This window comes from Falco rusticolus, chromosome 16, assembly GCF_015220075.1.
Source record: "Falco rusticolus isolate bFalRus1 chromosome 16, bFalRus1.pri, whole genome shotgun sequence".
Classification (NCBI taxonomy): domain Eukaryota; kingdom Metazoa; phylum Chordata; class Aves; order Falconiformes; family Falconidae; genus Falco; species Falco rusticolus.
The window spans coordinates 1,397,204-1,413,795 of NC_051202.1; the positions used below are offsets into that span (position 1 = coordinate 1,397,204).

The 16,592-nt window shown below is 62.7% G+C and overlaps 1 protein-coding gene across 2 annotated transcripts; it reads right to left on the reverse strand.

Moving 5' to 3' along the window:
• Positions 1-5,236: 5,236 nt before the first annotated feature.
• RNF26 (ring finger protein 26) lies at positions 5,237-9,121 on the reverse strand. 2 transcript variants are annotated; one of them, XM_037409873.1, is made up of 2 exons: positions 7,586-9,121; positions 5,237-5,617 (listed from the first exon to the last, which is right to left on the reverse strand). In XM_037409873.1, the coding sequence occupies exon 1, from the start codon at positions 9,018-9,020 to the stop codon at positions 7,593-7,595; it is 1,428 nt and encodes a 475-aa protein (XP_037265770.1). In that variant the 5' UTR covers positions 9,021-9,121; the 3' UTR covers positions 5,237-5,617; positions 7,586-7,592. The 2 variants fall into 2 exon arrangements, with proteins under 2 accessions (XP_037265770.1, XP_037265769.1); XM_037409872.1 differs by having other exon boundaries at positions 5,328-6,214.
• Positions 9,122-16,592: the final 7,471 nt, after the last annotated feature.

Consider the following 16,592-nt stretch of genomic DNA (forward strand, 5'->3'; position numbering starts at 1 on the left):
GGTGCTATGCTGGGCTCACTGGGTGCCAGCACCCCTCTGGGGGGGCTGTGCCAGGCTCATTGGGTGCTGGTACCCTTCTGGGGGGCCGTGCCAGGCTCACTGGGTGCCGTCACCCTTCTGGGGGTGCCATGCTGGCCTTACTGGGTGCCAGCACCCCTCTGGGGGGCCATGCTGGGCTCACTGGGTGCTGCCAGCCCTCAAGGGGGGGCCGTGCCAGGCTCACTGGGGGGCAGCACCCCTCTGGGGGTGCCATGCTGGCCTTACTGGGTGCCAGCACCCCTCTGGGGGGGCCATGCTGGGCTCACTGGGTGCTGGCACTCCTCTGGGGGAGCTGTGCCAAGCTCATGGGCTGCCAGCACCCCTCTGGGAGGGACGTGCCAGGCTCACTGGGTGCCGGCACTCCTCTGGGGGTGCCATGCCGGCCTTACTGGGTGCCAGCACCCCTCTGGGGGGGCCATGCTGGGCTCACTGGGTGCGGCCAGCCCTCTAGGGGGGCCGTGCCAGGCTCACGGAGTGCCAGCACCCCTCTGGTGGGGACATGCTGGGCTTGATGGGTGCCATGCTGGGCTCGCTGGGTGCCAGCACCCCTCTGGGGGGCCGCCCCCGGCGCCAGGCCTGCGTGGGCGCTGGGGTCCGCAGGAGCCGCGAGGGGTGCCGGGGGTGCGGGCGGGGGTCCCGGCCCGGAGGCCGCGCAGGGCCGCCCGCGGCAGCCACTAGATGGCGACAGCGGCGTCCCCCGGCCAGCGCCGGCCCCCCGCCGCCCCCCGCTGCAGGGCTCCCTGCCGGGGCTGGGGGTCCCGGGGCGAGGCGGGGGGGCCCGGCTCGGGGGCGGGGGGGGGCGCTGGCCCTGGCCCCCCCGCTGCCGGTGCGGGCCTTGCGGGGCCCCTTCGTGCCCGCCGCCCGGGCAGCCCCGCCGCAGCGCGACCGCCGCGACCCGCCTGGGGAAAGGTCCCTATTTTTAGCGGGGGAACGCGGAGCTTCCTCATTCCTGCCCGGAACAGGCCCCGGGGAGCGGGGGGGGGGGGGGCTCTTGGCCGGGGGCCGAGCTCCTTAGCGGGCCTCGCTGGTGGAGCGCACTGGGCTGGCTGCTCTGCCCGCACGGCCTGCTGGAGCCCCCAGCCCCGGACCCCCGCACACATCCAGCCACCCCCGGCCTGATCGCCCCCCTCCGCCGTGCTGCACGGAGCCCCCAGCACCGTGGCCGTGCCCACCCGCGAGCTGGGGCAGGCTGGCAGCAGCCCTGGGGCCAGCCCCCCACCCCCACCCCGGGGCCGGGGACCAGCAGGGACCTGGGGCCAAGGGCATGTCACCCTGCAGGCCGCCTGGCTCAGGGGGACGGGGGACACACAGCCCAGCCACCCCGAGAGCTGCCCCCAACGCAGAGGGGGGGACGCACAGCCCAGCAGTCCCAGTGCAGAGGGGCTCTGGAGGTGCTGGGACCAGGGCGAAGCCATGCTGGGGTGCGGAGGGGCTCTGCTACCCATCTTGCAGGCTCCTCTTCCCAGCCCACCCGGCAGCAGCGTGTCTGTTTGGGTTGACGATGGCCTTTGCTGTAAGCAGAGCTGCCCAGGGGCAAACAACGCCGCAGAGCGGATCGATGGCCTGTCCTGTCTATTCTGGGAGGAGGAAAATTATTTTTCTTGAGATGAGGCCAGGGAAGGTGTGTGGAGGCTGGGAGCATCCTCTGGTCCCCATCACAATGTGGGGGAGCACAGCTAACAGAGGCAGCCACAGACATAGCACTTGGCACCACGGTTTCTGGGCTCTGCTTACTTTGAGATGCTCTTGGTTTTCAGGACACTTTGTCTGGGATCATTGGGGAGCAGCTGGGAACCCTCTGAGGAACACAGGGGTGCCTGCTGCCAGCTGGAGAGGAGGAAGAGGAGGATAAGGGAAGGAGAGCCACAAGAGACCTTGACTTCTGGCAAGTTTCTAGTAAGCTCCAGCTGCTTCTGATGAGCTCCACCAGCTGCCCCCGAGGAAGGAGTGCTTGAAGCCCCTGTTCCAGCTGAGCCCAGGTTAGGGAGGGGGCAGCATCCCTTAGCCAGTGCAAGTGAGAAGCCTATATAAGAGCCAAGCTCAGCTCGCAGGTATTGTGGTGCAGCCAACAGGCAGCAGCTTGTGCAGAAAGGTGGTTTGATTTGTGTTTGGTGGTTTTGGTTTTTGTTTGTTTGTTTGTTTCTTTGTTTGTTTTTTTAAGGGTGTGTGTGTGAAGTACCAGCACATGTGTCCTTGGCACACAAAGGTCACAGTTTCCAGCAAGCATTGGAGCAACTCTTCCTGCGATGCTGGAGGACGCAGCCTGGCCAGCCCTGAGCTGTGGAGGGTGCTGGACTGCTTTTGCTGGGTGCACCTGACTAGCAGCCTGCAAGAGGTGTGTGGTTGTGCACATCATGGAACTGTGCGGCCAAGTGGAGGAAGTCAGCAGGCTGTGTGGCATCAGAGAGGGCACGAAAGAGATCAACTGGATCATCTCTGAGACCCTGCAACTACAAAAACCCAAACCTTCAACTATGGTGACAGCACGCACCTGCCTGGTTCAAAAGTGGAAATACCCTTGGTGGTGGAGGTTGTCCTGGTGACTCCTGGCAGCAGCAGGACAGTCCTGCTCTATGGAAAAGCTTGCGGTTATGGCATAGGTTCAGCACCCTCAGCAAGGTTCAGCGCCCTCATTGCTGACACGGTGCAGGGAGCACTGTCCAGTCATCTTCAGGTGACCTCTGCCAGCAGACCTGGTAAGGAGAGCTTTAAACTGGGAATGGCAGGGGAGGGGAAAAGCCCCACTCAGGTAGGGATGTGGATGGGGTGGGCAAGCAAAGGATGGGGGAGCATGAACAGCAGAGACTCTGTCACCAGATAATCGATTAAGTCCCTGCCAGCCTCAGCCATTCTGTGTCCCTGAGGCCTCCCCGCACCCAGCGCTGCAGCTCCGTGCTGGGGTTGCCGCTGTGCTCGGGGAGCTGGTGTGGCTCCCTGGGCTGAGCCGCTAATGAGAAAGCAAAGCTGGTGCTCGGGAGCAGCCCAAAGGCCCCCCACGATTTGGCTGCTGATCATCACCTGCTCCCTCCCTGTTGGCCCAGTATCATTAGCTGCTCATGCTGCTGTGCATCTGCAGCTTCTGTCATGCCAGCTCCCTGCTGTCAGGCAGATGATGGCTGCTGTCCCCAGGCTGGGACTGGTGGCTCATTAGGGCTGGGGGGTTGCAGCTGGGATGACAAAGGGATCCTGGGGGCTTTCCCAGGGCCTGGGCAGGGGAGGTTTCAGCAAGCTATCGGCCCCGCCACCCCAGTGCTCCTAAACTGGAGTAACTCGGCAGCACTGTGCTCCCCCCTCCCCGGAGAAGGGAGAAGGGTGTTGGCACTGTGAAGGGCTGACACCAGCCCACTTGGCTTATGTGTGAGGCTCCCAAGCAAGCTCTGGGGCTGGGACTACCCCTGGGGACTCCAGATCTTGTGCCCTGGACTGGTCTGGGAGCGTTGCTGCTGCTGGACACCCTCCCCAGGCAGTGCAGCCCTGCACCAAAAGCCACAGTGCCAGAGCAGGCAGGTCTGGCATGGCTGACCATCAGTCTCAGCGACTCTATGCGCTGCCCGTTAGCCGGGAGGTGGTTGTATTTTCCTCCCATAATTGCTTGCTGCTTGGCCAGCAAGGGGGCCAAGTGTGTGCAGGATGGCTCCCAGGGGAAGGCTGTGTCCTGCACATCCTGTTGTCTCTTGGCAGGCACGGCTGCAGTGGCCTGAGGTGGCTGAACATCCTCTCTGGTCCCCACTGGGGCTGGCTGAGGGGGAGTGTGGGCTGGGAGCACCCTGCCTGTGCAGGGGATGGCAGACGTGCCCCTGATGGCCCCGTCCTCCTGCCCTGGGGCAGCTCTGCAGCCTCCCTGGGTGCCCAGCCTGCCTGGGCTCACACACCCTGCGAGCAAGAGAGGGAGGCTCAGTAGTGCCTCAGTTTCCCCAGTTGTTACCATTCTGCAGCCAGAGCCCCACAGGGCTCCCATGGCTGCCAGCATGGGCCTCTTTCCTGTGCCTGGCAGAGCTGCTCCTGCAGCAGATGTCTGTCTGTTCCTGGCCTCCCAGCAGCTCCCACTCTCCGCACTGTGATTTTCATCCTGGTTAAAATTAGCTCGTTTGGCATGGCCCTGCCAAGACAGGTGAGTTTAGGGCAGGGTGAGCCAGAACTCCTGGGGTCTCTGCCCATCAGGGTCCTGAAACATTTTTCCAAACAATTTACAAGGAAGCTGGAGAAGCAGAGGGTGCTTAAAAGCACACAGAAGCCTGCCAAGAGCTCAGATCATGGCCAGGGAGTAACTTACTCTGCAGTGAATGCATCTGCTCACCAGTAGGCCAGTGCGGCTGAGCCTGCCACAGCCTTTCTGCGAGGCAAGACCGAGCCCTGTGCTGCCTGCTGCTCCACAGCTCCTAGTGCTTTGGGTGCTGCCTCCATCCCTGGGACAGTCAGGCTTGCTAACACCCTCCACCACAAGCAGCAGGAACTGAGGTGCCAAGGACACATGTAAGCAAGGATTAATTGTCCCTGTGCACGTTCCTGCCAGCCTAGGAAATCCCAGAACCTCCACTTTGGCCTGCTCAGGCCTTGGGGAGCTCCAGCTCTGGAGAAGCTCAGCATGAATCCCTTTGCTCCAGTAGAGAGAACTGCTGCTGCTCCTGACAGGAGAGGAAGCTGTGTGTACGGGCCCCCCAGCAAAGCAGCCACTGCTGCTCGCTGAACAGCTCAAAGTGACCTGATTTAGGCGTGGAGAGATGGCCACCAGTCCTGGGCCGTTGCCAGCAGGAGCTGCCCTCACTGCTTTGCCTGCTCCCAGGCCCAGAAGAGGCTGCAGCAGCAAATGCATCTCCAGGCAAGATGCAGACGTTGGCACTGGTGCCTTGCAAGCTGCACTCTGCTCCCTTGCACAGCCATATCCACGACCACTTCTCACTGTGGGTTACCAGCGCAGGGAGGGGGGGATGCCAGCCTTGGAAAGCCCACCCGCTATGTCTTTGGGTGTAGATTAGTCTCCTGTGTGCCAGGCTTTTCCCGTGCAGCAGCCTGACTTCAGGGTATTCCACAGCACTGCCCTTCTGGGTGCAAGTACCCCTGAGCTTGCTGGTGGTATTGGCCACGCAGCTCTGACCCTTGGTGGGGAGTGATAGGCTTCCTCTGGGGCCTGGGTTGAGCAGAGAGGAGAGCCCATCCCCCTGAGAAAACTCTTCCCAAAAATGAAGCAGCAGGGAGCTTTTGATAAAGAAGACTTTAATCTACTTGGTATCTACTCCTTAGTGCAAAAAGTTAACTTAAGGCAAAGCTTTCTCTTTCCTTTTTTTTTTATACAAACAGGCAGCAAACAAACAGGCTCTAAAACAATAAGCGTGACTGCTATAACAGGGGGAAAAAAAAAAAAAAAAAAAAGGTTTGCAGAGAGAAACTGTAGTCCTGCAGAGGTATCCTTCCCCTCCTGTAACTCATGTAGGAAATGTTGCATCCCAAGATCTGAGCTGGTCCAAACCAAACACCACCACCTGCAGTCAGCAGCATGGCCACAGTCCCACTCCTGAGTGTGTCCAGAGGCGTAGCCAGGGAAGGGTCCAGCTTGTCCCAGGCGCTTGCAGAAGTCCTCCTGGAAGGAGAGAGCTGCTGGGGAACACAGCCTCCGGGGCTGCGCTCGCTGCTCTGGCAAGGGCTGGGCTGCTCCATTGCAAGTGTCACTGGCTGCAGCCACAGGAAAGGTGGCTGGAGGGAGCAAACATTGACGTGGGTGGCGTGCATCTGGGGAGGCACAGGGACAAGAGGCTGAGCAACAGGGCTTGGGCATGGAGCTTTGCCTCTCTGCAAGGTGAGGTGGAAGCAGCTCACATGGCCCTTCTCACACCCGTTAGCACTCGGGAGCCCAGCTTGGCCCAGGGAGTCCCTCCAGCCCCCAGCGAACACAGGGGCAACCGGCCCCTGCGCTGCCTCCCAAAGCAAAGCCACTCTCCAGCCAGATAGTCTTGCCACAGTTCATGTTTACAGTACAAAGGCATCTCCCAGCATGGCCTGGCCTCTCTTCTGCCTCTGTTTTGGCTTAAATCACTAATCAAGAAGGAGAACAGAGAAGCAAGACCATGCCAGCCGTCCTCAGGCTCTTGGCTTGCAGTTCATAAGTCAAGACTCTTTCCAGTCTGTCTGGCTCCATCCAAAAACTGGCTGTGGTGCATGGCTGACCTCAAGCAAGCAGCTGGAAAAGGAAAAGCTTTTTAGCATAAGGCCCTCTTGCAGCCCAGCAATTTCTTGGAACAGTGCTGGTTGACCAAGCTGGGATTGGATGCCCTCATTAGGCTTCAGGGAACACTTCTAAATAAAACTGGCTGCATTTCTGACAGACACTAAGACAGAACAGCAGTGTAACCTTGCCCTAGTCAAAGATAGCCATGGTCCTGGTACTGCTCCATGCACGCAACTGCAGATCTGCAACACAGATATGCAGGACTCGTGCCTGGAGCTGGAATGTCTCAGTGGGCTCCCAGGAGCTTTGGGGGTGTCCCCTCTCTTCCCAAAGAGTTACTCCCTCCAGCCAGCCCAACCTGGGAAGCAGCAAGCAAGCACTAGTGTGAACCACTAGGTTCCATGGCATTCTGAGCCTGCAGAAAATGTGTATTATCTGGAAAGGATCCTCCAGCATTGGCTCAGGCGTGCGCTGCTGCTGCCAGGACTGTGAGCACTGGCTGGCCAGCCACCCCTCCGGTTCCCCAAGCAGCACCACCACCCCTGCAGAAAGAGTTAACTCCCCCTGGCCTCCCCATGCGAGTAACCTGATGTGTGCTTGCTAGTCTTGCATAGGTGATGTGTGGAAGCAGCAGCAACACTGCGTGCTGCAGTCAGCTGGCCTGCAGGGAGCCTGCATTCATTGTGGCTCCTTGTTGTCCTGGCAAGGGGAATAGGAAGCTCAGAAACCAAAGTCACAGGATGCTGAAGTATCCCAGAAAGCCTGCTCTTTTCCAGCTGAGAGCCATGCTCAGCCCTCTGGTAGCAAAGCCTAAAAATCTCAAGTGTGCTCATTGTTCTCCTAGGGCCTTGCAAAAGGGGCACACTGGGCCTCCTCCCAGGGAGGTTCCCCCACTTAAGATGGTGGGAGGGGGAAACAGAGGCCTGAATGCAGTCTGCCGGCTAGTTTTCTGATTAGACTTTGGGAAAAACCCTCCCTTGCCCTGCACCAGCCCCTGTGATTCCCAGGAGGGCACAACCTTCAGCCTTTCTATCAACTTTGGCTATGAGGGACCAGAACATCCTTCTGCACTCTGCTTTGGATCTCAGACTGCTGCAGGCTCGAGCCAACAGGCCCAGAAACTGCAAAAGTTGTCAACAACAACAACAAAAAAGGTAACTCTGCCTGCTGCAGAGATTGGTTAGTGTGCTGGCTAGCAAGAGCTACAATCTAGGTACGTTGCAACTGTGGCTAGCAGACACCCCCAATGGCCTTTTGCCCTTTCAGCACCACTCTTAGTTCTTTGGAAGCTGCTCAGGTCACCCGTGGGAAGTTCTGCTTCCCAGCAAAAGGCACACAGGGTGCCCTTGACCTCCTGGGAAAATGACACCAGCCACCCCCCACCTTGGGTTTACAAGTACACGTTGAGTGTCTGGAGGATCATCTGGCGGCACAGCGGGCAGTTGCGCTGGTAGATGGCCTGCCGCAGGAGGACTTCTGTGCACTCTTGACACAGGCACAGGTGCCTGCAGGGCAGAAGCAGGACTGTCTTGGTTTGGTCTTGACAGATGACGCATTTCTTATGTTCCTCTTGTTCTTTCAGGAGCATCCAGGGGTCGTTATCTGGGATACCCTCAGCATTCCCAGCTGCTGCATTCAGCTGCTGCTTCCTCGGAGCTTTCCCCCAGGAGGTGCTCGGTTCCTCCCTGGGTGGCTGGAGACGCTGTCCTGCCAGTGCACTTCGACTCGGAGGAGGATGCAGTTGTGGTACCTGCTCCATGTCCAGCTGGTCCTCATGCTCGGCTGGCAGATGGCCAACTCCTGCCAGCGCTGGCCTGCCAGGGGCTGCAGGTCTGGTGGCGAGCAGAGCTGCCCCTCGCTGGTTTCTTTCCCGGTTCATCGTTCTGCCTCCTCGGCTCCAGTCAGTCACATGCAAACTCCAGTCCACCAATCTGCGCCAGGCCTGAGAGGTCATGGCCATACCCAGGGTCAGGACTGCCACCTGATAGAGCCGCCACACATCCCGCTGCAGGCGGTGGTAGGAAGGCAGCGCGCTGAAGTAGCCCATCATGTGGCCTGTCAGTGTCCACAGCAGCCCGGGGTTGAAGACAAAGGAGCTGACAAAAATAATGAGGAGGAGCAATCCCAGGCCATAAATATTGACGAAGAAGATGTTGATGAAGAGCTCAGCAGCGGAGGCCAGGAGCTTGAAGGCCAGCTGGCAGGGCGACCACAGCAGGATGGACACAGCAATGGCGCCGCTGGAGACGTGCGCGAGGAAAGCAGCCAGCAGGTCCGTGACCCTAAGGAAGGGGCCGGTGACAGAGTCCCACAGGGCCACGAGCAGGGTGAAGAGGTTCTGCGTGCCGATGAGGCACACGTTGACCAGGCTGTTGATGAGGTAGGCCAGCAGGCTGGTGCCGATGGCCAGGCCCTCGCAGAGCTGCCTGGCCAGGGCCTGCCCACAGCCCAGCAGCCCGCAGAGCCCGCGGTGCAGCAGCTCCCGGCTCCGCAGCATCAGGTGTGACAGCAAGTTCCCCGCCACCTTCAGCCCCTCCAGGCCGCAGCAGCAGCCGCGCAGCAGGCCGGCCAGTCCCTGCAGCGTGCCCAGCGCCAGGCCGCAGGCCGCCCGCGCCAGCCAGGCCAGCGCCAGCAGCAGCCCGTCCCAGCAGGCCAGAGCCCCGGCGGCGGCGGCCGTGGGGAGGCTGTAGGCCGCGGCGATCAGCCAGAGCAGCGCAGACACCAGCGAGGACACCAGGAAGAAGTTGACGTCCAGCACCAGGACCAGCAGGTCCAGGGCCAGCCGCAGGCCGCGGAACAATGCGAACAGCAGGTCCATGGCGGTGCGGGGCCATCAGCCTCGGTCCGCCGGGGAACGGCCGCCGCCGGGCGCCGCCATCTTCGCTCGGGCTGCCGCGCGCCGCCGGGCCAATGGGCGGTGAGGGCCGCGCCTCTCCCCGCCGCCCATTGGTCGGTTCGCAGGACGCGGCGGGGGCACGGCGCTGGGGGCGTGGTCGCTGACGGGCGGGGCGCCTCCGACTGGCTGCTGCCGCCGCTGCGGGCCCCGCCCACTAACGCCCATTTAAAGGGTCCGCAGCGCTCGTTTAATCGCGGCGCTGCCGCAGAGCCCGGGGCGGCTGCGGCGCGAGAGCCCTTACCCTGGTTCCAAGCAGCGCGGGGGCACCCGCCACGTCACCCACAGGGTCCCTGCGGCCACACGTGTGATGAGTTTGCGACAGCCTCAGCCCTGGCACGGGGAAGGCTTGTGCTGGCCAGCGGGGTCCCTGGGGTCGGGGTGCTTGGGACAGGGTCAGCCCGGGTGGCAGCGCTTACGCCCCACCGAGCAGTTTCCTGCAGGAGATCCTAGAATAAACTCATGGCCGCGGCCTGGCCCAAGGCTGCACAGCCCCAGCGCGGCTCCTGCTCTCCCTGCCGGCTCCTGGCGGGGTGTGGGGCTGGCGGCGTCCGGCCTCCGCTCCGCTGTGCCCCAGGAGATGCTCCAGCTCTGCCGCCCTGACGCTGATGACAGGCTCAGGAAGATCCGGCCCTGGAGCCCAAGGCAGGGGAGAGCGAGTGGAGCCGATGACCCATGGGAAAGACATCTGCAGGTCCGGGAGGGGCTGAGGAGGGAAGCGCTGCACCCGCAGGCAGCAAGGGGGGAGCTCCGAGGGAGCAGGGTGCTGGGGTTCCCCCCTGCAGCCACCTACCCCTGCCCCTGCATGACCCCTGCCCCAGAACACGCTGAGCCAGGGCGGGGGGCGCATCCTGGCACACTCCACCTGGGCTGGTGCTGCCTGGGGCCATCCGGCGCTCGAGCCGCAGCCCTCGCTGGGCTGCCAGGATGGCAGATCCGTGTCGGGGGGTGTCTGTCCTGCCTGGGGTCTGTCCTGCCGGCTGGCTCCCCGCCGGCCCCGGCCCCTCCCTGCCTGGCCTGCTTTGGCCATGGGCTCCCTCGCAGCAGCTGCCTGGATCCCCCGGTGATGTGTGCTCCTGTGCCCACGTGATAGAGCCAGGATGCTTTCAGCATTTATGGTAATGTTTGGATTTCTTGTTGCTTTACCAAACAGGAGAAGGAAAAAAAGAGCCGAGCCAAGGGCTGGGCGTGCTCCACTCCTTCCCTGCCTCCAGCCACGCACCTGCCTCCCCTTCCCACTGCTGGCGCCTGCCCAGGCCCCTGCCCTTCCTGGGGCTCTGTGCTCCCGCTGGAGAGGTGCAGGGGCTGCAGGGTTTAGAGGTCGTGGATCCGTAGCAGGGCTTCTCTGCCATTGCTCCATGCTCCGGAGGGCAGAGGGAAGCCTGTGCCTGCTCTCTCCTGCCATAGAGTGTCCAACTCTGCAGCATCCAGACCTGCTGGAGAGAGGTGCAGGGCTCAGGCACCCCGGCATGGGGCAAGGAGGGGTGCCAGGGGCTGGGAGCAGCGGGGGAATCTGATCAGGTTGGAACACTGATTTGACTGGAGCGGAGTAGAGCGGGGCTCCCAGTGGAGGGGCTGCAAGGCTGGGGTGCAGGGGTGGAAGATGCCTTCCCGGGGCCCTGCAGAAGGGACAGAGGTCCCTGCCAAGGTGCCTGGGAGCTGGGCTGTGGCCAGGACCCCTCCTTGTAAGGAGGGTCCCTGCAGCTGTCCCTGCACTTGCTGGAGGTCTGGGCACAATGCCACTGCACTCCCAGCTGTGCCAGTGGCAGCTGCCAGCAGCCGGACAGCATGGGCCCTGCTTGTGAGCCCCCTCCCCTCATCAGCTTCTCGGTGCTCATTTGTCACAGGGTAGACTGGGCTCTGCTGTAAACTGGACTGCACTGGTGCTAACTGGAGCCACCACAGCCCAACCTGGGGGTGCAGGAGCCCGGGGATGTATGTGCCCCCCTGCCTGCCTGAGACCCAGTGCCAGCCAAGGGCCATGCAGCGCACTGACTGCGCTGGCACCGAGCCCAGCCGCGGGGCTGCTGCTGCATCACGCCTCTGAGCTGCCTTCCCGCTCGCTGCTGAGCTCACCGCAGCAGGGCAGCTGCCCCGCATTTCGGGAAAAACAGAGCAGCCAGAGCAAGCCAGATATAGGTCTGTCTCTGCCCTTACAGCTGCTGTGTCCTTGCAGCTTTGAGCTGGAAACAGAGGGAGCAAACCTGGGGCTGGGCGTCACGATGCGTAAGGAGCTCTCCGGAGCCCAGCATGCTTGGGGATGGGGGGATCAGTACCCTGTGCTCTGGGGTCCAGGCTGTGCGGAGCCTGGGACCAGGCTAGCAGCGCTGGGGCTGCCTTGCATCGTACCCTGGGCACGTCCCAGAAGACTGGCTGGGAAACAGGCTGTGGGTGGCAAAGGAATGGGAAAAACGAGGCAGACAAAGGGCTGGCAGCACAGCCTGCAGCCACAGAGTTCGGAGACGGTACTGGGGACCACCATGGCTCCCTCCAGGCCTGCCTCCGCAGATGGACATGCAGCTTCCCCAGCTCCAGCAGCTTCCCCAGCTTCCCTAGGCCCCTGCTTCGTGGGCATGTCCTGCCCTGCCACTGCCCTGAGGCAGGAAGGGTGTTTCTGAGATGTGGGTCTTGCTGGCATCACGCCAGTGCTCCCAGCTGGCCGGGCAACTGGAACCATCCCCAGGGTGCCCTTGCCTCACCTCCGGCTGTGCGGCACTGCCAGCACCTGGGAGAAGCCAGCCAGCATGCTCCTCCTGGGTGCTGCCAGCAGCCTTACCTCGGGTCTCCTCAAGATGCCCTTGCCAAGGGCTGGGCAGATGCCTCAGCACGGCAGCAGGCGCCTGCAGCCCCGCGCTCACAGGCCAGGCTGGAACAATAGCTCGTTCCGCTGCATCCGCTCCAGGGAAGTCCCCTGTCCCCACTCGGGCTCAGCTCCAGGATGGTGTGGCTCGCTCTTCCTCTGGCCTTCGGCTAGCCTTGGAGGTGCAGCTGATGGTATCCCCCACCGTGCACATCCCTGCTGGTGGGGAACAACAGCCAGCATCCGTTCCACGTGCCGCATGGCTAAGGCTGCTGGGCAGAGCCCATGGGAAGGCTCGGGAGCTGGAGGGTGCCCATCCCGTCCATGTCCCCAGCAGTGGGCACCTTCCGCGGGTGGAAGAGTGGGAGCATGAGGACTGCCCGCCGTGGTTCTGGAGGGCTGTGTGGCTCCCCACGAAGGGAGCTGGGATATCTCTCTCCTCCTGGAGCCTGGCCAGACAGCCCTGGGAAAAGCAAGTCTTCTTCCATGGGAAAGTCCTGTAAGGAGAAATCCCTGCTCAGCCCGGCCAGCCCCACCGTCCCCGTGGGCCCTGGTGCTCCGGCGTGTTCCCAGCGCTGTGGGGCCAGGCAGGGTGCAGGGCCAGTGGTGTGGGGAGGTGGCATGGGGACTGTGCCCTGCTTGCTGCCTTCTCCCAGGCAGCCCTGGTCTGCCCTTGCCGCTACTCCGTGTGCCCTTGCAGCAGTGGGGAGCCTTCCCCAGAGCCCTCCAAAGAGATCCCCCACAGCCCATGGGTGCCAGAGGAGACCCCCAAAGCTGGGGCTGGCCTCACCACCTGCCTGGGGCTAATCTCTCATTGAGCTTTCTTGCAGTGGCTCCAAATGAGCCGTCCTGGGGGAGCCCCAAGCCCTGCAGACAAAGCCAGGACAAAGACTTCAGGGGGTGATGCTGGGCCCCATGCTGGCTTCTTCTCCCTCCCCTGGCAGGGGGAGCATGCTGCTCAGCCACACCGCAGTGAGCTGGGGAAGCTGGGTGACCTGGAGCGCAGGGCAGGGACGTCCCTCCAGGGAGCCATGGCACGAGAGTTGTGGCGTTAGCAGGGGTGACGAACGAGCGCGGCCAGGACCCCCGGCTGCCTCGCTCTCGGCCCCACAGCCCATGCTGTGAGGTTGCCACGCAGGCGCTGGCGGCAGCTGCTCCTGCGGGGTGTCCCGCTGCCGGACCCCCACTGTCCGGGCACATAATCCGCCCCATTGTGTGGGCAAGTGCCCGGCCCCGGCCCATCTGGCGCCAGGACAATGGGGCCTTTTTCCGGCCGGCACTGGGGGGAGATGGACTCGGAAGTCTTCCGAAGGCAAAGGCCAGTTTATAAATAGCTGTCCCCAGGCTCTCAGCTTCCCCCCGTTGCCCCCTCAGCCCCCATGCCACCCAGCCCAAGCCCCAAAGCCTGCCCCTCGCCCCAGGGCAGCAGAGCACCGGGGCTGCGAGAGGACCCCGGGCCACGTACGTGCCCAGCCCAGCCGCACGCGTGCGAGCGAGAGGGCAGTACGTGGCTATTCGCACACTGTCCCAGGGGTGCACCTGCTGCAGGCCGTGGGGAGCCTGTACCCCTGGGATGTCAAGTGACAGGCCAGCCCTGGGCAGAGGGCTCCTTCCCCCTGCGCCTTGGCAGTGGCCGTGAGCTGGCTAAGGTTTCCCCAGGAGTGTCCGCTCCCCCGGCTCCAGCTGTCCTTGTCCATCCGCCCTGCACACAGCGAGGGTCGGGCCCCCAGCGTAGGACACAAGGGGGGGGCTGCACAGCTCCACAGCCTTCCTCGCCACCGCTGCGCTGCTTGCTGTGGAACACAACCAAGCCCGTGTTGCTTGCGTGCCCTCAAGCCACCCCTGGCAGGGGAGCTGGAACCCTGGGGGGCTCCCAGGTCTATCCTCTGACATTGCCGGGGCGGAGGCTGGGGGCTGTGCTTTGGGTGGCATGGGGCTGGGTGACCCTCGCCAGCTTGGGTCTTCTCTGGGGCTTTGTCACTGCTCTGCATCAGCCGAGCCCTTGGCTGTCTCTGCACAGCTGCTCCAGAAGATTGTGGTGCTCCGGCGTAGAAATCCAGATGTCACCTTCCTTCCCCCCTTCCGCTCACGTCCTTCCTTCCTCCCCCCGCCCAGCCCCTCGCCCGACTCCCAGCCCCTCCTGAACAAAGGCTCGGTAGCCATGGTTAATAATCCCCACATAAAGGCCCTGCAGAAGAGGAGAGGAAGGAGAGGGGAGACACAAAGAAGCTGCTGGGAGCCCAGCCGAGGAAGGCGGGGGTGGAAGAAGGCGTTTTCCTGAGCTGTGGGACAGGGGTGTTAAAGCTGGCTCCCAGAGATGGAGAGAGGCGGGGTGTAGGTACCCCGAGGCAGCTTCGCCCTCATGGCACATCTGATACCCCATCCCTCATGTCTTCTGCCCATGGGGAACGGGGAGCTGGAGGTCGGAGAGCCCAGGCGGGTGCCTGTGCGTACCCCACACCGCAAGGCCTTGTGTGAACCCCCAAGCTCCCCAAAATGCAGCTCCAGCGGGAGGGCACCCCCGGGGATTTCTGCCCGGGGTCGGTGAGCCCCCGCGCTGCCGTGGCGGGGAAGCGGTGGGCCGATCCCGGGCGGTGTGGGAAAGCGCGGCGCTGGCCTGCGTCCCATCCCTTCCCTGGGGAGCGGGGCCCCTCGGCCCTGACGGTGCTGTGTGAAGAGGTGCAGGCCTGGGCAGCCACGCAGCCGCTTCCGCCCACCACGCCTGCCCTCCACCCTGCCGCCACGCAGGCCAGCGCCCGCCGACAGCTCATCGCCCACCGGCGCGGGCTGGGGGCTCCCTGGGCACCCCACAGACTCCTCCCAAGACACCCGGGCTGCCCTGGGCCCCATCGCCTGGTTGGGGGCTGCAGGAGCCGGGGAAGGCACAGGGCCCCCGTCCCCACCTGGGGCGTGCTGAGCAGCGTGCCGGGGCACGCACGGCAAGGGAGCCGAGTGCTGCCTGCCGGCACAGCCTGCACTGGGGCCAGCTCCCTCTGGCAGCTCGGCAGGACCCAGCTAAGCCCCGTGGGTCTCGCTGGGAGGGCAGGGAAAGGTGGAAGGGGCTGAGGTGTGCTCTGGGATGCAGCCTGTGCTCAGCCCCAGGCCCTGTGCCTGGCTCTGCATGCTGGCCATCGCTCCCCTCCAGCTGCAGAGAGCCAGGCTCAGCAGGAGCCGGAGGAGAAAGGCAAATGCAATTATGCACTTCCAGATTGTTCCTGCAACCTGCGATGCTCAGATAACGCCAGGGTTATCAGCCCTGCCCTGGGCAGGCTGCACCCGTGTGCTGCCCTGTGGTTTTCCCGCAGAGAGGAGCCGGAGCGGCTGCCTGGCAGCTCCCAGGGACGGAGCTGCCTGCCCAGGCACGGGCTCTTACCCGAGAGGTGACAGGAGGTTTAAGGAGAGCACTGGGAGCCGTGGGGGCCCAGACACCCCTATTTCCCCAGCTGGCAGAGAGCAAGAGCTGCTCCGTGCCTCCACTGGGGCCGGACCTGCGAGCTCCGACCTTCCCACCCCGGCGGTGCGCGTGGGACCGCGACACGGGAGCCTCATCCACACTGTTTGTTTGCACAGCAGCAAATGGGGGCCAAAGCCAAATCCGTTAGGCAAGCAAATAAATAAGAAGGCGTGAGATAAGGCAGCGGAGAGGGAAGACGAAGGTGGCCAGCCTGCTGCGCTCCCCACGCAGAGACTCCGAGCCCACCGGGTGCCACACACAGCGCAGCAGGGTGATTTCACGGCAGCCGTGAGAGCAGTGGGGCCTTGCTTTCAAATCCTGCCCATCTTCCCCAGAACCATCAGTTTGGTAGGGGGAAAAAAAAAAAAAATATTTCTTCAAAGTTAAATGGTCTGAAAAGCAGAAGCCCAACCAACTGGAGGCATGGCTATTGCAGTAGCAGCAGGAGGCTGTTTTGGGGGAAGGGGGGGTGGGGAAAGGCATGCTCCCCGTCACAGAGGTTGGCCAGCCTGTTTTCTCCAGGGAGGGGCACTGCCCTTTCCAATTGCTGGGAATTTTCTACAGAGGTTTTTATTAGCAACATTTTGCTTTATTTTAAACACAGAATAAAAGTTAGCACCAGAACTAAATGCATCAGCAGTGTGTCATCTGGGTTGTCTCGCTTGTTTGTTTGACTTGGTCAATGCTTTCCGACAGGACAGCAGGACCCCTCAGGTCCCCTTCCCTCCCAAGGCGGCATTTGTGGGGCTTAAATCACAGTATTTTATGCAAAGTGGAACATCCCTTTCCCTCCTCCAAGGGGAGCAGAGCCTGAGGCTCCTCTGGTGCTGCATCCTTCCCTTTGGAGGGAAGGTGTGAGCCTTTTCTCAGGGGTCCCTGAGCCCTGGGCACCGCTCAGGGGGTGACTGTTCCCACAGTGGAGAGGGAGCTGCAAGAGCATCCCCTCAGTGCAGCCGGGGGGGCGAGAGCAGCCTGCCAGCAGCCTGCGCGCGATGGCACAGCTCCCTTGCACTTGTTCCTCCCATCGAAGGCACCGCCTGGGAGGAGGCCCCCTCTCCACACCAGCGATGCAAGGGCTCTGAGCCTTATCACTGCCCAGCGTTGCCATTTTAAGCAACTAATCTCGTGGGGAAAAAATTTAATCATTTCCGATGAATCATCAAGTCTATTTGGCTGGGAAAGTGGTGGTGGTGGGGGCTGCCCAGGTATGCAGATGAGACAGGAGGAGGGCATGGCAAGGGCC